Source organism: Dromiciops gliroides, chromosome 6 (assembly GCF_019393635.1).
Source record: "Dromiciops gliroides isolate mDroGli1 chromosome 6, mDroGli1.pri, whole genome shotgun sequence".
NCBI lineage: Eukaryota > Metazoa > Chordata > Mammalia > Microbiotheria > Microbiotheriidae > Dromiciops > Dromiciops gliroides.
In genome coordinates, this window is record NC_057866.1 from 264,843,484 (window position 1) to 264,864,265 (window position 20,782).

Below are 20,782 nucleotides of genomic sequence, written 5' to 3' on the forward strand. Positions count from 1 at the left end.
AGTCCCAGGCTAGAGAGCCTGGGCTTCATAAAAATGACAGAATGTTAAGAGTGGGAAGGTACCTGGAAGGTCACCTGGTCACATCTGACCACAGGCAGTCTGACCCTGCTCTGGAGGTGGCAGCCACTCCACTTTTATTTTTTTTATTTTTTTTAGTGAGGCAATTGGGGTTAAGTGACTTGCCCAGGGTCACACAACTAGTAAGTGTTAAGTGTCTGAGGCCGGATTTGAACTCAGGTCCTCCTGACTTCAGGGCTGGTGCTCTATCCACTGCACCACCTAGCTGCCCCCATTCCACTTTTAGACAGCTCCTGTTCTAGAAGTCTTCCCTGACACCACGCCTGAGGTAGCCCCCATGTCCTTTGAAATGCTGAGGGGGAAGCCTGTCTCTGTTCTAAGTTATTGGGGAACCTAACTGGGCTTTCTAATACATGGCTACTTATAAATTAGAGGCTATTGGACCAGTTTGGGCAGCAAGCATTTATTATTCATCAGAACACATGTAAACCCAGCACAGCATCCCAAGAAGGTGGGGCGGAGGCTGAGAAGATCCAGCCCGGGGTAAGCGTAAAGTAAGTCCATATCAGGGACAGGGAGAGAGCAACCCCAGGGATTTTTATCCTCTTTCGGGTAGAGGCAGGTCACTATACATTGATCCAAGCCAACTGGCCAGTACCACTCAATTTCACTGATTGACATGACTTGAGGGGTAGCCAAGGTGAGTTCACTTCCTCTAGGAAGTCAGGAAGGTCAATCTGCATTCCTTTTGTTAAGCTGCAAGCTTTTCCCAAGCTGGGGAGGAGGGGAGCCATTTCTGGATTTCTCCTAGAAATCCATTATTTTTTATTTATTTTATTTATTTATTTTTTCAGGGCAGTGAGGGTTAAGTGACTTTCCCAGGGTCACACAGCTAGTAAGTGTCAAGTGTCTGAGGCCGGATTTGAACTCAGGTCCTCCTGAATCCAGGACTTTATCCACTGCCCCACCTGGCTGCCCCAGCATTTGTCTTCTGATATTACAAAGCTTAGTCTTCCCTCTTTTACATTCCTTGGTTTCAAAAGACACTACGCCAATGTGGATAGGAACATAGTAAATGTGTTACTTACTGCCCAATCTCTCTCCTCCCTTTCACAGCCTAACTCAGAAAAGTTACTTAAATCAACTGCCTCTTTTCTACCTTCCACTCACTTCTTAACACCTTACAATCTGGCTTTTAACCATAGGATTCAATATATCTGAAACTCCCTACAGCCCAAACAAAGCTCACCCGTCCTTCCAAAGCCTTCCCTTTGAATTTCCCCCTATCTGCTGAGGGTATTACTAAGGTTTGCCACCTTAAGTGATCTTCTACTCCTCCTCCCTTACTCTTCACATCTAACCCAATGCCATGTCTTGAGGATTCTACCACACAATTTCTCACTGCGTCTCCACAATTTTTCACCTCTCCACGCGTGGTGCTATTGCCCCACTTCAGGTGTTCATTATATTGTGCGCTAGTTAACAGACTCCCTGGTATCCTTGCCTCACAGCACACTCAGCCAATCCATCACCCACACAGATATAAAAGTCAATGTTAAAACATGTACAAAGAATCTCACAGTCGCTTTTTCAATCTAGTAGAGGAAGAAAGAACATCGATTTGCAAAGCACAGGTTGGAACAAGTTGCTCAACTGCACAAAAAGCTCCAGCGGCTTCCTTTTGCCTCTAAGATTAAATATAGACTCCTGATTAGCTTTGAAAGCCTTTTGCCTTCTGGCTTCAAAGTCTACTTTACTAAGCTCATCCGCATATTGCTTTCCCCACCCCCTTATTTCCAAGGCTTTATTGAACAGGGTTACAAGACTTTTAGAAAATTCTGGGGGGCAGCTAGGTGGCACAGTGGATAAAGCACCAGCCCTGGATTCAGGAGTATCTAAGTTCAAATCCGGCCTCAGACACTTAACACTTACTAGCTGTGTGACCCTGGGTAAGTCACAACTCCCATTGCCCCACAAAAAAAAAGAAAGAAAGAAAATGCTGGTTCTAATTCCTTTCAATCCCCTGGCATGAAATGTTGTATTCAGGGATAGACACATACACACACACATATATTCATACTCTGTGATGAAGACACACACACACGCATACCACAGCTACCAAAACTGGTGGGTCCAGTCTATATCCATTTAAAAAATCTTATTCATAGACCCAGTCATGGGCACAAGACTTATAGTCAACCAGCTCTTCAGGTTTAAACCACAGGCTGATGTCCTTCTTAGCACTTTTTACAGAATCACTGCCATGAATGATGTTCCTGCCAACTTGAATGCAGAAATCCCCACGGATGGTTCCTGGCTTAGAATCAGCTGGGTTAGTCTCCCCCAGCATCACTCTGCCTGTCTTCACCACATTCAAGCCCTCCCAGACCATGGCTACAACAGGTCCTGAGTTCATGTATTTCACAAGCCCAGGGAAAAATGGCCTGTCCTTCAAGTCAGATGTTCCTCTGAGGCCCTAGGGAACTTCATGCCCACAAGGCAGAATCCCTTCTGCTCAAAACATTTGATGATGTCCCCAACCAAGCCCCGCTGGACGCTGTTGGGCTTGATGGCAATGAAGGTGTGCTCAGTGTTGGCCATGGTCCAGGGAAGCGTAGGCTGGAGCAGGAGAAGCGGGCAGCTGTGGGTGCGGCAGAGGTGGCAGCTAGGCCCAAAGAGTCTGCACTTCCCACATATTGCTTTTCTTCACACACTTTACAAGACCACCCAATGAGCCCACTGGCTGTTTCCTGTCTGTGAAATGCCATCTCCCTCCTCTGCCCTCCACACCTGCGATGCAGCCACCTTGGCCTTGGTCCTCAGCTTCTTTCAAAGCTCAGCTCATGAGTAGTTTCTTCTAGGAAGCCTTCCTGGCTCTCTAGTTTTCAGGACTTCCTCCTCCCCCCACAACTTATCATGTAGATATTCCTCTGTTCACATGCTATATCCTATTAGGATAAGCTCCTTGAGTTCAGGGCATGTTTTGTGTTTTAGCTTCACCAGCTTTAAAGTTCAATGTAAGCTTGAGTTATGAATAATCATTTAAATGGAAGTCAAATAGGAAGAGAAAAGTTGGTACTATTCGCCTCTCCTGTTTTCATACCTTCCCTTTTCTCATGACCTATAGTCAGTATTTTTTTCCAGAATTTGGGGGCACTATCTTTTCCGTACACAACCAGCGAGGTTGTGTTCTAAAGGAACACCTTATAAACCTTATAAATATCTCTAGTACTTACTATTTACTAATCTCTATGCCAATCCCTCTCTTGCCATCATTGTCATTTCAGTACAATGAACTAGGTAAAGGAGGAAATAAGAAGTCACAGAAGATAAAGCAAGTAAATACTGCTGGTCTGCTAAGTCAAACTATAATTACAATTCTGATATCAATTTGCAGTTTGACCTTGGGAAGGTCACTTAATTTCTGGATAGCTTAGTTTCTTTACAATGAGTAGAGGAATAAATGACCTCTAAATTAAATAAAACTTCAAAAGAAAAGTACTAAGAAAGTAAAAACATGGTTTTTGCATTTTGCTTTCAAAGACATAAAAATATTTTATTTAGAATAAGTTGGAGTGTGAAAGACTCCATTCTGCTGTGTAAATAAAATATTTTACAAAAAAATACCAAAATCAAAATAATTGCAAAAAGTAACATGTCTAACTTCATAATTACTAATTTCAAATAACATGAGCCTAACTGAATCAAGTTTTTTGTGACGCATGACATTTAAAAATTTTTAAATATTTTAATTTATTTTGTTAAATATTTCACAATTACATTTTTTTTAATTCTTTTTTTATTTTATTTTGTTGTTTTTTTTTAGTGAGGCAATTGGGGGTTAAGTGACTTGCCCAGGGTCACACAGCTAGTGAGTGTTAAGTGTCTGAGGCCGGATTTGAACTCAGGTCCTCCTGACTCCAGGGCCAGTACTTTATCCACTGCGCCACCTAGCTGCCCCCACAATTACATTTTTAAAAGTTAACATTCATTTAAAAACATTTTCAGTTCCACTATGCCCAAAGGGCTATAAAACCACGGACACTCTTTGTCTTAGCACTATCATTACTAAGTATGTATCCAAAAAGAGATAAAAAACAAAAAGGACCTATAGGTGCAAAAATATTTATAGCAATTCTTTTCTGGGGGCAAAGAACTGGAAATAGAAGGGATGCCCATCATTTGGGGAATGGCTGAACAAACTGTGGTATGTGATTATGATGGAATACTATTGTGCTGTGAGAAATGAGGAGCAGTACCTATTGGGTTGACTAATAGGACAGCAGAGGAAAATGACAAATGTTGTAGGGCATATGGGAGAAAAAATGAGTCATGAATACACTGTTGGTGGAGCTGTAAACTGGTCCAAACATTCTGGAGAACAATTTTAAACCATGGCCAAAGTGCTATAAAAACCAGGCATACTCTTTGACCTAATAATAGCACTACTAGGTCAATATCCCCCCAAAAAGGGATAAAAACCAAAAAGTTAAAGGACCTACATATGTACAAAAAACATTTATGACAGCCCTTTTCTGGTGCAAAGAATTAGAAACTGATGAGCTGCCCATCAATTGGGAAATGGCTGAACAAATTGTGGAATGAGATTATGATACACTATTGTGCTATAAGAAATGAGGAGCAGGATGCTCTCAAGAAAAACCTGGAAAGACTTACATGAGCTGATGCAAAGTGAGATGTACTGTATACAAAGTAACAGCAATATTGTAAGATATGTGAATGACTTGGCTATTCTCAGCAATACAATGATCCAAGACAACTCAGAAGGACTTACGAGAACTGATGATGTCTGAATACAGATTGAAACATATTTTTTTCTAGTTTCTTTTTCTTAAGGTTTTTTTTTGGTCTATTTTCTTAAACAACCTAATATGGAAATGTCTTGCATGACAAGTTATGCACACATATAACTTATGTTGAATTGCTTTTGTTCATAAGGGGGGTAAGAAGGGAGGAAGAGAATTTGGAACACAAAGTTTTAAAAATGGATGTTGAAAATTGTTTTTACATGTAATTGGGGGGAAAATAAAATAAAATTCTAAAAAAAAAAAAGAAATGATGAGGATGCTCTCAGAAAAACTCAGAAAGACTTACATGAGCTAACGCTCATGATGAAATGTACATTGTACAAAGTTACAGCAATATTATAAGCTGTGAATTACTTAGCTATTCTCAGCAATACAATGATCCAAGACAACTGAAGGCCTTATGAAAAATGCTATCCATCCCCAGAGAAAGAACTGATGATCTCTGAATACAGACTGAAGCATGCATGTGCATGTGCGCGCGCGCGCGCGCACACACACACACACACACACACTGTGTGTGATTTAAAATTCTAAATGTGGGTTCTAATCTACACCCCCCAGTTTTTGGGGGAAACTGGCTAAAATCACTGATAAATGAGTTTAGGTTTTTTAAGGGTTTATTAAAAGATAGTAAAAGAAAGAGAAAGATTGGGAACAGATTTCTTATAGCATGGAAATCCTAGCTTTCCTAAACTCCCACCTGAAGTCCTCCACAAAGCCAATTGATGTCTCCATGGAAAAGAGCAAGAACTCCACCAGGGTCAACTTCCTCCTTCCTGTTCCCTTCCAAAAATGAGAGGTTCTTCAAGCTGATTGGCTGGCGTCATTCAAATTCACTGGTTCACTGGACCCAAAGGTGGTCTCGATGTAAAGTTCCAGTTTTTAGCTTCTGAGAACAATACCCTCTTAAGGACCAGCCTCAGCAGTCAGTCACTCTCACTTAATTCAATCAGTTTAGATTAATCTCCAGGGGGCCTTTGAGTACCTGCTAAATCCCCTTATCTACCACATTCCATTATCTTGACACAACACACACACACACACACACACACACACACACACACACACATATCTATTTAAATTTCTTGATTTTTTTTGGTCTGTTTTCTTTCACATGCCTAATATGGAAATGTTTTGCATGACTACACATGTATAACCAATATTGAACTGCTTGTCTTCTCAAAAGGAAGGTGAGGAGGGAGGGAGAGAATTTGGAACTCAAAGTTTTAAAAATTGATCTTAATCCCCCCAAAGAGAAAAAACCTATTTGTACAAAAATATTTATAGCAGCTCTTTTTGTGGTGGCTAAGAATAGGAAATCAAAGGAATACCCATCAGTTGGGGAATGGCTAAACAAGCTGTGGTATATGTATAAGAAATGACAAGCAGGATGATTTCAGAAAGGCCTGGAAAGACTTGTATGAATTGATATATAGTGAAGCAAGCAGAACCAGGAGAATGTTGTACAGTGATAGCAATATTGTTTGATGAAAAACTATGAATGACAACTATTCTCAGCAATACAATGATCCAAGACAATCCCAAAGGACTAATGATGAAGCATACTATCCACCTCCAAAGAACGAACCGATATTGACTGAACACAGACTGAAGCATGCTATTTTTCACTCTTTCATTTTTTCTTTTATTTGAGTTTTCTTATGCAAAATGACTAATATGATAATGTTTTACATAGTTGCACATATAAAACAAACATCTGATTATTTACCTTGGGTAGGGGGGAGGGAAGGGAGGGATAGAATTTGTAACTTAAAACTTTATAAATAAAAATATTTATTTAAAAAATGAGTGTTAAAAATTGTTTTTACATGTAATTGGGGAAAAAGAAAATACTAAGCCTTCACTTTATTTGGACACCTATTCTTTTTTTTTTTTTAAGTGAGGCAATTGGGGTTAAGTGACTTGCCTAGGGTCACACAGCTAGTAAGTGTTAAGTGTCTGAGGTCGGATTTGAACTCAGGTACTCCTGAATCCAGGGCCGGTGCTCTATCCACTGTGCCACCTAGCTGCCCCTGGACGCCTATTCTTAGGCAAATTCTGCACACTCTCCTAGGCCACTGTAGCCCAAGGTTGCTTTAATACTTCCAAAGATACTAGGAGGAATCACTCAGAAGTACGTTAGTCCAGTAGTAGTTAGTGCAGATTGTCAAATATATTTGCCACCTGAAAGATAATGGATGTTTTATTTACTTCTTCTTTGTGTTCTTTAGAGTTTTTGTATTTAACACCTCAGAGGGACACTTCTCAATTTTTAATGGAAATAGAGGGAATGAAGATCACAAGGCTCCAACTTTGATAGTTCATCAAGCACTGTCCTCATCCTACCTAAGTGAAAAGCAATGGCTTCTGGCACCCATTACACTACCACCAGCTTCCATTTTAGAGTGCAGAAGCAGCAATAGCAGAAGCTTTGAATTAGAGGGAGAAAAATGGCACGCTCTGTTTCTCTAGCTACCCATCAACTTTCCAGTACATATAACCCCCTGCTGTAGAAATAGTGAGACCAGCTAGGTGGTGCAGTAGAGAGAGTGCCAGGTTTCTCTTCCTTAGATCAAATTCAGACTCAGACACTTACTAGTCATATAACCCTGTTTGTCTCAGTTTCTTCATCTGTAAAAATGAGCTGGAGAAGGACATGGCAAACCACTCTAGTGTCTTTGCCAAGAAAACCCCAAATGGGGTCACAAAGAGTCAGACACTACTGAAATTACTGAACAACAAACAATATAGCAATGGTAACATCAAATATAGAAAAGGAGAGATGAAATTTATGGGGCAGAGATCCAGTTAACCTTAGGGCACAAATAAATCAGCAACCACTCTAGCACCTTTGCCAAGAAATTGCCAAGTGGGGTCACAAAGAGTTGGACATGACTGAAATGACTGAACAGCAATGAGATAGTAAAACCTCATTAATATATTACATTAAGACAGTGATAATTCAGCCAAGGATAGGTCAACATTTCTAATTACATTATGAAAAAAACATAACCATTCAAATGAATGATAAAGAAAACAGGCTTGCAGGAGTAATGAGAATGAAATGTTTAACTTCAGGGAACTTTACAAACACTCCAATTGTTATACTGGTTACAAATCACTTATCCATTCATGAAAAGTTCTTTTAAGGAACTCTACATAAAAATATTTTAGCCTCTTTAAAGTTAGTGTATGTACTTGAAAAGTAATGACTCTTCATACTTCTTACTAACTCAGAGCAGTACGAAATGAAAATCTTATACAAGCATCATTGAGCTGTTTTTTAATATTCTATTTTAAAAATGAAATCTCTTACCTGGCAATAACAGATTCAATTGGCATGAGATCAGGAACATAATGAGCCATAGGAGAAACAAAATGTCCTTCAAGAATCTTACAGTCAGTCTCTTCTTCAATCTGGTAGAGGAAGAAAGAAACTAAGATGTACACGTCTGGCTTTATACGAGAAACCAATTACCAAAAAAGTTCAAACCAACAGGTGCTCTCTACGCATGTGCAAAGGGATATGGATGCAAAAGAAACATGACGATCAGCTATGTGCAAGTTTATATCTAGCTAAGAAGTTAAAAAAAGGAACTGGACGATGAATCTTTGTGTAAGATGTCACTGTGTTACAAATCCAAATTCTCTGATCTAGGTTCTTTCAGGGTTTAAGGGAAAGGAATTGCTTGGTGTACTTTCCACAAGAACTGAAACACTTCAAGTCAATAGCAAGGGTAAGTTACATAGGTATTCCATCTGCAGCCAGAGTCAGCCCCAGGACCTCCAACTCTAGGGCACACAGAAGGCTCATACAAATAAGAGGGCTATATTTGATTTGCCATCAACATCCCATTACACATTATGGTGTTTACCTCTATTAGTGGTCTTTTGACAGTGAGGTTTTTATGTCCTAATATAACACGGTCAATTTTTGTTCAGGTGTCATGTACCGCTGAGAAAAAGGTATATTCCTTTTATATCCCCATTCAGTTTTCTCCAGAGGTCTATAATATTTAATTTTTCTAAAATTTTAATAAGCTCCTTCACTTCTTATTAATTTTGGTTAGATTTATCTAGTTCTGAGAGGGGAAGGTTGAGGTCCCCCACAAATATAGTTCATTTCCTGTAACTCACTTAACTTTTCTCTAAGAATCTGGATGTTGTACTACTTGGTGCATATATGTTTAGTACTGATATTACTTCATTGTCTATGGTACCTTTTAGCAAGACAGTTTCCTTCCTTATCTCTTTTAATCAGGTCCATTTTTGCTTTTGCTTTGTCTGAGATAAGTATTACTACCCCTGCTTTTTTTTACTTCAGCATAAACATAATATATTCTGCTCCAGTCTTTTACCTTTACTCTGCGTATTTCTCCGCTTCAAATGTTTCTTAAAAACAGCATATTGTAGGATTATGATTTTTAATCCACTGTAATCCGCTTCCATTTTATGGGGGAGTTCATCCCATTCACAGTTGTGATTACTGTGTATTTTCCTCCATCCTATTTTCTCCCTTATTATACTTTCCTCTCTCCTTTCCCCCATCCCTTCTCACCAGTGTTTTTGCTTCTGACCACCACCTCCCTCAATCTACCCTTCCATTATCAGCCCCACCTCCCTTCTGCCTCCTAGTTTTACCCTCCCTTCCATCAGCACCCCACGCTTTTCTTTCCCCTTTTCCCCCTTCCTATAAAGTAAGATAAAATTCTATACCCAACTGAGTGTGTATGTTATTTCCTCTTTGAGCCTATCAGATAAGAGTAAGATTGAAGCAATGCTCACCCCTCCCTTCTTTCCCTCTATGGATTACATTAGAGGGTCTTTTTTCAATAGGTCTTTTGTGCTTCTTCATGTGATGTGATTTATCCCGTCCTGCCCTCCCTTTCCTTTTCTCCCAGTATAATCCTTTTTGTCATCCCTTAAGGTTTTTTAAAATATCACTACATCAAAATTAACTTATACACCTTCTCTTTATGTGTACTCCTCTGATCTGCCTTAATAGAGATACATTTCTCAAGAGTTACAAGTCTCACAGTACTAAATGACTATAGTAATCTACTGTTTGATAAACCCAAAGACTTCAGCTTCTGGAATAGGAACTCAGTATTTGACAAAAACTGCTGGGAAAACTGGAAGATACTATGGCAAAAACTAGGCACAGACCAACATCTTACACCTTATACTAAAATAAGGTCAAATTGGGTTCCCTTGGTATTCTTGAACTTTTGTTCTAGGTGAATTTTATTATTTTTTCTACCTGTATAAAATAATTTTTGGTAGTTTGATTAGTACGGCCCTGAATAAGTACATTAATTTAGATAGAATTGTCATTTTTATTATACTGGTTCAGCCTACCCATGAGCAATTACTATTTTTTCAATTGTTTAGATCTGACTTTATTTTTGTGATAACTGTTTTCATATAGTTCCTGGGTTTGTCTTGGCAGACAGACACCCAAGTATTTAATGCTGTCTAGTTATTTTAAATAGAATTTCACTATATCTTGCTACTGGACTTTGTTGGTAATATATAGAAATACTAATGATTTATGTGGGTTTATTTTTTATCCTTCAACTTTGTTAATGTTGTTAATTATTTCAACTAGCTTTTTAGTTGATTCTCTAGGATTTTCTAAGTATCACATTGATGTGGGCAGAATTTGGGGTCAACTCGATTGTGAGTCGTCCCAAAAGAATGACAAGACTCAGTGACTCAGTTCCTAAGTTTTATTGCAATACTGTGAATGACCACAGAGAGAGAACCAGAATAGTGGAAAGGTATCTCTGGAATAGTGAAAGAAAAGACAGTTATAGTTATAGTATAGATAAACTGATTTATCAGTGTCATTATAATAATCTCCCCCTTTGGGAGGTACAGGGGAGGGCTTATCCTAACTTGGGAGTTCCTGGGGTCCTAAGCCAACCCCCGAGGCGGGGACCTTTTTGGGCTTACTCATCATAAGGTGAATCTGGGGACAAATTTGGCCTTTTCTGTGCATGTCTCTGTTTCCCATTTTCCACTAGAATTTCTATACCCTGTCTTGTGCCTTATTGCTATGTGACCTGACCCTTCATGGTCTTGCTATGGGTACTGATCACTGTGGGGGAGAGAACCCAGCATCCTAACTTGTGAGCTATCCACTAACTGGGGCCTGACTCCCTCTTAGAGTTCAGAGCTGAATCAGAGCTGGGGTCTTGGGTTGTTCTAGTAACCCTCTTTTTGCCTCCTACATCAACATAACAAAACCTAATGACTAATCAACAAATGAATTTAATATGCAAAAACCATCCCGTTTAGTAAAAAGTAGGCTTATTCCCATATTTTAATACTTGTTACAGTTTAACATTCAACTTAATCTTGACATATGTTTTCAATGAAATGTAGGTAACTACATTTATTCTGAATACCTTGTCAATGTATACTGGATAATCTCTTGAAACCATATTCTGACATTTTTCTCGATTACCAATTATCTTTCTGAATTCAAATAGTCTATTATGGGGAAAAAAGGAAGAAATTAGTTCAGTTTTTCATCCATTATAAAAATAATCACATTACAAAACAGTTGAAACTTTGTTACAACAAATAATTATTCAGATTTGTTTTTTACCCATTGCAAAACATCCAGTTTATGGTTCTATAAGTATTCTTATTTTTAAGTACAAAATGCTTTTTAATAAACATAATTTACAATTTTATACTAAGATTTAGGAAAGAAATTAGAAACTTTTTATTTGAAGGATAATTACAACTATTAATTTGTTGTCATAATAATAATATAGTACTTGAAAGTGTCTGTCATTGGTCAAGTCACTTAACCTTTGCTTGCCTCAATTTCTTCACCTGTAAAATGTGGATAATAAACAGCACCTCCCTCCCAGGACTGCTGTGAAGGATCAAACTAGACAGCCCATAGAAAATGCTTTTGCAAACCTGAAAGTGATAAGTACCAGGTATAAACGTAATTGATTCTATAACAGCTGAGCATTGATAAGTGTAGGTACTTATCACAACCCTCATGTTATTTAGGAAATGATCCAAGAGAGTTGTCCTGGCAAAAAGTATCATCTCTGTAGCAAACCTGAAGGTGAAAGGACTAAATAGTCAAGATCCAGTATTTACTTGGACTATAACTCCATGCCAAACGACACCTGCAATTCCAGTGTAAATATGCAGGGCAAAATGCTCACCGTTTCAGATCTTCAGGTCTTCCCCATCCTCTGATGAAAAGTTTTGTAAGGAGGAGCCGCCGGTAAAAAACATCCAGCTTGCTCACACCCATCAGTACATCTAAAAAGCAAACACACACATCACTGTGAACTGATTTTACTAATGCCGCTCTTGAACATGTGAGCTTTCTAGCAAGTATACATTGTTAAACTTTGATGTTTCCCTCGGGAACAGTATAGCACAAAAGGCCATGAGATAAGGAATATGAGAAAAGAACTTGAAATAAAAGAGGAAGGATAAAAATGAAGGCAAAATTAACAGATGGCCTCAGTTTTAAAAATATTTCCTTGTTGCTTTCATGGTCTTCTGAAGGGTTATCCTCTTTATCAATGAACTTTCAACCCACAGTCGTTTTTGGTAAGTAGCGGTGTAGTAGGGGTGGATTTAATTGATCAAATTGCTCATGAGGTGTCCCAAAGAATTATAAGACTCAGTGACTCAGTTTCCCAAGTTTTATTATCAGACTGTGAGGCCACAGAGGGAATCATCCAAGGAGAATGTCTTGAATAGGGAGATGAAAATGGTTATATTTATAGTGAGAAAAAGTAGGTTATCTCCTCATCTTAATCTCTTCCCTGTGGGAGGTTCATGGGAGGTATTATCCTAATTTGGACTTCCTGGGGTCCTAAGACATCCCCCTCAGTGGGTACCTTTTGCTTGGGGGTGTGTTTTTGGAGTTTATACATCATAAGGTGAACCTAAGGACACGTTTGGCCTTTTCTGGCATGTCCCTAAAGACATGCTTACACTTGTCTGACCCAGAGGGTCTCTGTGTTTTTGATATCTCTTTACTTAAGATCTGGTTTCTAGGTGTCCTGTCACCTAGGAATATTAATGGCTATTAATGGTTAATGGTCCCTGGTTACTGTCTCTGTTGTGATAGGGACAAACCCTCTTTGTTACTATAAGAACACAAACCTTAGTTTCTCTGTTAACTCTTTTAGGTACTATTGATCAAGCCTTAGGTTTTCTGTTAACCCCTTTTTAGCTAAAATGGATAGGCTATCTGTTAGTCCTTTTAGCCTCCTCCATCAGTGGGGGTAATTTACCTTTTAAGTCTGTTCCACTCAATTAAGGAGAATTTAAACATTAAAAAAAAAAAGAATTTAAACTTGCATTTCTAACAAGGTGGGTTTTTTTTTTTGTTTTTCACTTAAGATGAAGAAGAAGTTAAGTGAGGGTTAAGCCCCTGGAGTTTATGAGTAGGGGCTGGTCAGGTTGGACCTGAGATTTAGGACAATAACTGTCGTGGCTGAATTGGACTGCAGGGGGGAGACAGGTGCGAAGGCCTGCACCAGAAGGGCAGCAGAGTCAGAGGACAAAGAGGATTTATAAAGGTAGAAATGAGAAGCTTTGTCAGCAGCCTGTGTTGGACTGAGGGTCATGAAAAATGAAGAGGAAAATAAGATGACCCCTCAGTGGAGAACGAGGGATTCAGAAGCCAAGATTGCTCCCTACAGTAAGAGGGAAGGTAGTGGGAGAGATGGTTTGAGGGCTAAGATAACGAGTTCTGTTTTTGTTTGAGATGTCTGCTGCATATGCAGTTGGAGATGTATGAAAGGCAGTTGAAGATGGGAGATCAGAGGTCAGCAGAGAGAGTGGGGCAGGAAATGGTGCATGGGAACTAATTAGATCACCAAGTGAAGCAGTATATAGGGAGAAGACGACCCAGCACGGAACTCTGGGGGGACACAATAGGTAGAGGGCAAAGGAGACAGAGGAAAGGTCAAATAGGGATGTGAGAAAATAATCGTTAATAATGGAGTTTGGGGGGGACCCTTCCCCCCCACCTTTAGAAAGGTCACTTTTTAGGAGGGAATTCTAATCCTGTTCAGGGCAAGTACAATAGAAAAGGCTGTTAGGACATGTGCTCTCTCTTAGAAATATGGCACTGGGGGTTTTTTGGCTTGTGTTAACTTCCACGCAGTCAATACTCTTCATATTTAATATACTTTAATAAATACTGCCTAAACCAGTGTGGTAGCCTTTATTACATAAACAGCAATTAATATATAAGTAGCAATATTTTAGAAAGCCCAGTATACTCCCCCAATAATTTGGTGACCACATAATTTAAATAACGCAGGGAGAAAGAAAGCCAAGAGAGAGAAGAAAGTATCAAGAGGGAGAGTGTGATCAAGTGTCAAAGGCTCCAGAGAGATCAAGGAGAAAGAGGACTGAGAAAAGGCCATGGGACTTGGCAAATAAGAGATCTTTGGTAACTTTGGAGACAACAGTTTTGGTGGAAAATAAGGTCAGAAACCAGACTGTAGGAGGTTAAGGAGAGTGAGAGGAGATAAAAATGATGGTAACTATGGGAAACAGTACCATTTAGGGCTAGGGTTAGAGTCAGGTTTTTCAGGATAGGAAAGACATGGGTATGTTTGTAGGCAGTAGGGAATGAACCAATAGAGAGGGAGAGGTTCAAAACAGGTAAAAGAGTCAGGATCATGGAGGGGAAGAGAATATGTGTGACTAGAGAGAAGATGGAATAGGATTGCTGAAAAATTGGAGAGGTTAGCCTTGGTAAATCATAAAGCCATTTCATCATGTGAAACAGGGGTGAAAGAAGAGAAAATGTCATTAGAAGTGGAATTCATCTTCAATAAAACTGTTCCTGTCAGACTAGTGTAAAAGCACAATATTGATTTTTCTTCCCAGACAACCATAGGATTTTGTAGTAGGGACTTTAAGGAGACAGATACACAACTAAAAGAAGGGAAAGAAGAAGGCATCTGAATAATAACTGGCCTTTATAGAGATGGCCTGAGAGCTAAGAATGGTTTTTACATTTTAAAACAAAGTTTTATGGCACAAAAACAGACACTGGGCTTTATTCAGCCATGGTCTTCACAACTTTCACATTTGGTAGCTACAGCTATTATCTATATTTTATAAGTGAATAAACTGAGACCCAGGGGATTCCAGTGACTTGACCATGGTCACAGTAGTTGGAGTAAAACCTAGATGTCCCTGGATTCCATAACTTCATAAATGTAAATGACGAAGATTTCCAGAGCCGAAGGATGGAAGGACAGCCCACGCTCAGCTCCCTTAAGCAGAGCTAAGGCCGTGAGAGTGCTGTCCAGTCAGGGGATGGACGCTATCAGCTCTCACCACTTGGCTGCTTAGGGAGGTGGGAAGGATGACAGGAGGGCAGGGTAGTCACTTGTCACAATGGATAACTCAAATATTCAAAGCTGGAAAGAAGCACAGGGACCTAATGTAGTCTCATTTTACAGAAGCTCAGAGAAGCTAAGGGACTTGTCCAAGATCATACTACTTACCAGTGGCAGCAGAAGAACTGGATCTCAGATTTTCTAATATGCAAGCCAATCTTTCTATTGTAAGATAATACCCTGATTCCTTTTTACAACTTTCCCCCCATGATTCCCAGATACATATCCAGTCTTAATTTCTCTGCTGACCTCCAATCACTTACCACCAAATGTCCTTTGCACACCTGTGAGTAGATGCCTTGTGGCTATTTCAAATTCTAACATATCTAAAGCAGGGCAGGGATCCCAACTGTTTGGTATGGTACCTCTCATGCTTAATAAATGCTAGCTGACTGACAAAGAAAATAAAGACTGTGACCTGATGAAATTTAAAATCTAGTTGGATAAGGCAGGTCTCTTAAATTTAATGTTACTTTGTATTTTTTCAGTGCCAAATATATTCCTTATTTTTAAAAAATTATTATTCAGGGGCAGCTAGATGGCACAGTGGATAGAACACTGGCCTTGGAGTCAGGAGTACCTGAGTTCAAATGCGGCCTCAGACACTTAACACTTACTAGCTGTGTGACCCTGGGCAAGTCACTTAACCCCAATTGCCTCACTAAAAAAAAAAAAAATTATTATTCAAATGAAAACAGGAACCTGAATAAACCCAATGCATTGTCTGTCTCTAAGAGAAAAAAGGACCAAAAAGATCCTAGAAAATAACAATGTCATAATTTTAACATAGTACAACTTAGAATTTAGAACTTAGTAACTGCAATGCTGAACTGAACTACAATTCCTTCATACTAGGATTCTAGGATTCGATTAAAGTGGAAGAATTGTATTCTTAGACATAGTCTTAAAAAGAATCTTGCACTGATTAGCATTTAGAAATCTGGGAGTAGACCAGAAATGACCTTTCAAGGTTCCTTCTCTGCACTCCTTCCTCCAGGCTATGGTTGTTAAAACTTCTGAAGACTCCGTATCAGGCAACAGAGGAGGATCCAATTTAACCAGGCCTCCAGACTTTTTCTCTGGGTGTCCAGATGCCTCTACCTTTTCTTCCTTTCTCCCACCCCTTCACTGTCTTCTTTCTTTGCTTCCTCAGGACTCACAGTGGAACAGGTCTTGGCTTTGTACCTCTGCAGGTAGACAGAGCTGCTGGTGTAACTTTCCTGATGTTGAACTGGGAAGAAGAGGTAGCGAACTGCATTTTGTTTTGTTTTGTTTGACCTCTGATGGTTCATATCTGCCAGTTCAAAGGGAACAGGATTTATGATGATAGAGGCCAATATGGGTAGTTTATACCTTAAACAAATTTAAATGCATCCATGGAAAATAAAATTTCAAGGAACACCAATTGCTACAGCCCATGTGAAAATCAATTAGTATCACCAGGTAATCTAGAAGAGTGATACAGTCTTCAGAAGTCTGACAACTACAGCCTCGAGGCAGGAACGAATGCTAGTTTACATAAAGGAACCTTGAAAGGTCATCTCTGGTCTACTCTCAGATTTCAAAATGCTAAGCATGGCAAGACTCTTTTTAAAAATATATCTAGGGGGGGCAGCTAGGTGGCGCAGTGGATAGAGCACTGGCCCTGGAGTCAGGAAGACCTGAGTTCAAATCCAGCCTCAGACACTTGACACTTACTAGCTGTGTGACCCTGGGCAAGTCACTTAACCCCAATTGCCTCACCCCCCAAAAACAAAACAAAACAAAAATATATCTAGGGGGCAGCTAGGTGGTGCAGTGGATAGAGCACCGGCCCTGGAGTCAGGAGTACCTGAGTTCAAATCTGGCCTCAGACACTTGACACATACTAGCTGTGTGATCCTGGGCAAGTCACTTAACCCCAATTGCCTCACCCCCCTCCTCCAAAAAAAAAAAAAATATATATATGTATATCTAAGAGGGGGCAGCTAGGTGGCGCAGAGGATAAAGCATCGACCCTGGATTCAGGAGGACCTAAGTTCAAATCCGACCTCAGACACGTGACACTTACTAGCAGTGTGACCCTGGGCAAGTCACTTAACCCCCACTGCCCCCCAATATATATATATGTATATATATATATGAATATGAAATACAATTCTTCTACTTTAAAAGAAAAAAAAATTTATATCAATTTCATTTCCAATTTTTGTCCCTGACCCACCCTCTTCCTCATAACAAAATAACATGTTTAAAAATGGCTAGACTAACCACCCAACCCATCAGCAAAGTCCAACATCACCTGCAATGTCCTACACGTAGTCTCCTGTCCCTCTACAAAGAAGATGCAGCCTCATCTCTTCTCTGGGGCCAAGCCTGGTAATTACAATTTCATAGCATTTAAGGTTCATTCTTTTGGGTCTTTTTTCTGGTTCTTCACAATGACACTTTTAATTATTGTGTATATTTTTTATTGGTTCTGATTGCTTCATTCTGTACAATTTCACATCTATATAAATTCTTTCCATGTTTCTCTCTATTCTTCATACTCTGTTTCTTACAGTGAAGTAATACTGGTATGTTACAGGATACTACATTCACACACCACAATCTGTTTAGTCACTTTCTAGCTAACGGCACCTGCTTTGTTTCCAGTTCTTTGCTACTTCAAAAATTGTTACTATATTGTGTTGTACTCGAGACCTTTCTATCTTTGACTTTATTAGCACATATGCCTACCCTGAGTGACTTTCTTGGCATAATTCCAAACCACTTTCTAGAAGGGCAGCTGACTGCTCAATCAAGAGTGATGCCATAGTGACTATTTCCACCTTTTGTCATCTTTGTCCATTGAGAGCAACACATAATGGAAGCCTATTTCATGCCCAATACTGTGCTATTTCTCAGTGCCTTATCTCTCAAACCAATGCTTTACTATGTCCTACTTTTTGGGCAGAATACAGTTCACACCTTGAGTACTAGCTTTTACTAGAACAAGGGAGAGGCTAAAACTGGTCAGAAAAGCAGTGAAGAATGTAGACTGGGGTACACATTTCTTTCTCTTCTCCCATGAGGCCATCTGCCTTACTAAAATGGGCTGCCTTAGAGCATGGTACGCTCCCTGACACTGAAAGTCGTCATAAGGCAGAGAGGCTGGATGACCACCCGTCCTGTTACAGATTTGTTTCATGGGGTGCACTGGATGATCATTGAGGTTCCTTTCATTTCTTGGGAGTCTGCGCATCTAGAGAATAAAAAGAAAGACACAGTTCTTCCCCTCACAGAATCTACCAGGCGTGATTAAATTTTGTGCTATAAGATTTTTTTTTAAAACAACAGTTCAGCAGAAAAGGACATCTTATTTAGGAGAATTAAGGGAAGATTTCCTGAAAGAAGTGGTATTTGAGCTGAACTTAAAGGATCAAAAGAATTCTGACATGGCTATTGGGAGATGAATGCACGATAGAGTGAATGAGACAAGTGAGGTTATGGAATGGAAAAGGATGGGGCGCGTGAGAAATGCCGAATATGGCCGATACAGAAGAACAGGAGGCTGGGCCAGGAAAGTCTATTCGAGCCAGAGCTTCCAGAGTCCTGACCGCTGAGCGGATGGACTCTAGCTCTTATTCAGTTGGTAAAAGAGAAAGATCTTTTATTCTGTACTAAAGTGCCTGGCACTTGCTAAGAGCTGCGAATAAATATACAACTGTAAGCATCAATCAATAAACATTTGTTAAGCACCTACTATGTGCCAGCTAGTGTGCTAAGTGCTGGGTCCTTGAGAACTCATAATTTAGAATTAAGCATAATCTCACAGTATTTCTGGTCTAGGAACATTTGGGTGCAGAAATGGTATATTTTTTTAAAGCACATAATGGTTGAACAAGTTGTGGCATATGAATGTAATGGAATACTATTGTGCTATAAGAAATGATGAGCAGGTGGAGTTCAGGAAAACCTGGAAAGATTTAAGTGGACTGACGCTGAGTGAAGTGAAAAGAACCAGGAGAACATTGTACACAGTAACAGCAATGATCAGCTGTGATAGACTTGGCTCTTTTCAGTAATGCAATGATCCAAGATAATTCCAAAGGACTCATGATGGAAAATGTTCTCCACAACCAGAAAAAAGAACTGTGGAATCTGAATGAAGATTGAAACATACTATTTCTACCTTTTTTTGTTTTTATTTTTTCTTTTCTAAGGTTTTCCCCTTTTGTTCTGATTCTTCTTTCACATTTCAGGAATATGTTTAATGTGATAGTACATATATAACCTGTATCAGATTGCTTTCTGTCTTGGGGAGGGGAGAGGGAAGGGAGAAAAAATTGCAACTCAAAATCTTATAAAAACAAACGTTGGGGGGGGGGGAGCAGCTAGGTGGTACAGTGGATAAAGCACTGGCCCTGGATTCAGGAGGACCTGAGTTCAAATCCGGCCTCAGACACTTGACACTTACTAGATGTGTGACCATGGGCAAGTCACTTAACCCCCATTGCCCTGCCCCCCCCAAAACAACAAATGTTGAAAACAAAATACATAAAACCATACAGTGAGAAATGGATTGAGAGCCAGAGGGGCAGAGGTCCAGTCTGATATTTCATTTTCTAGAGAAGATGACTGAAGCCAAGAGTGGAGAAATGGCATTGGTTCATTATTAATTTATCTGTCTAAAACCTCTCATCATAGTATTTTTAAACATTTCAAATAGCTACATTCCAGTGTAACAACAACAGCAACAACAACAAAAATCTTGATTCAATCATGCATGGGAAAGTGATTATGAATTTTAAAATAAAAAATGCCAAGAACCAAAATGTTACATTTAATAGTCACAAAAATTGTAGTGGAAAGATGAAGCCACAATAAGAAGATAGCTAACAGGGGGCGGCTAGGTGGCGCAGTGGCTAAAGCACCAGCCCTGGATTCAGGAGTTCCTGAGTTTAAATCCGGCCTCAGACACTTGACACTTACTAGCTGTGTGACCCTGGGCAAGTCACTTTTTTTTTGCCCCGCAAAAAAAAAAAAAAAAAAAAGAAGAAGATAGCTAACCGCACTTTTAAGGCTTGGGAATGTTAAAGTTTATGTATGTTATCTCATTTGAACCTCAAACAACCTTGAGAGATAGGAACTATTGCTATCTGTACTTTACAGATTAAGCAACTGAGACAGGTAGAGTGATTTGCCCAGGGGTTATGCAGTTAGCAAGGAGCTGAGGCAGGATTCAAACTGAGTTCTTCCTTGACTGCCCCCAATCCAGCAGCACTCTATCCACCACCCCAACTAGCAGCCTAGCTAGCTGTAGAAAGGGATGATGATTTTTTATGTTCTAGAAGGGTCTGAGTGAAATGTCCTTTAAAACCAACTACTTCTCTTTTTTCTGATGTTTGACAAAGCAACTCTTTGACAATTAATTTCACTGGTGTACACAGATACTGAAAAGGGAATACACTAAACAGACCATCTGGAAGTGGCTGCTGCCACTGTATGCAATGAACTGTATTCCAACATACAAATAAATCAATCTCTGGTGTTAAGACTACT

General features: G+C 39.5%; 1 protein-coding gene and 1 pseudogene across 4 annotated transcripts in view; both read right to left on the bottom strand.

Annotated features, from left to right (window-relative positions):
• ABHD18 (abhydrolase domain containing 18) overlaps positions 1 to 20,782 on the bottom strand; it is a 50,004-nt gene that overhangs the window by 24,524 nt on the left and 4,698 nt on the right. For 3 of the 4 annotated variants that reach the window (XM_043969459.1, XM_043969458.1, XM_043969462.1), the window contains 3 exons: positions 12,041 to 12,140; positions 11,258 to 11,342; positions 8,164 to 8,264 (listed from right to left, as the gene is read on the bottom strand). In XM_043969459.1, coding sequence (XP_043825394.1) covers positions 8,164 to 8,264; positions 11,258 to 11,342; positions 12,041 to 12,132 — 278 coding nt within the window. In that variant the 5' untranslated portion in view covers positions 12,133 to 12,140. Of the gene's footprint in view, positions 1 to 8,163; positions 8,265 to 11,257; positions 11,343 to 12,040; positions 12,164 to 20,782 lie in introns of all 4 variants that reach the window. The other variant, XM_043969460.1, reaches the window with a different exon arrangement.
• LOC122730358 lies at positions 2,177 to 2,619 on the bottom strand (annotated as a pseudogene).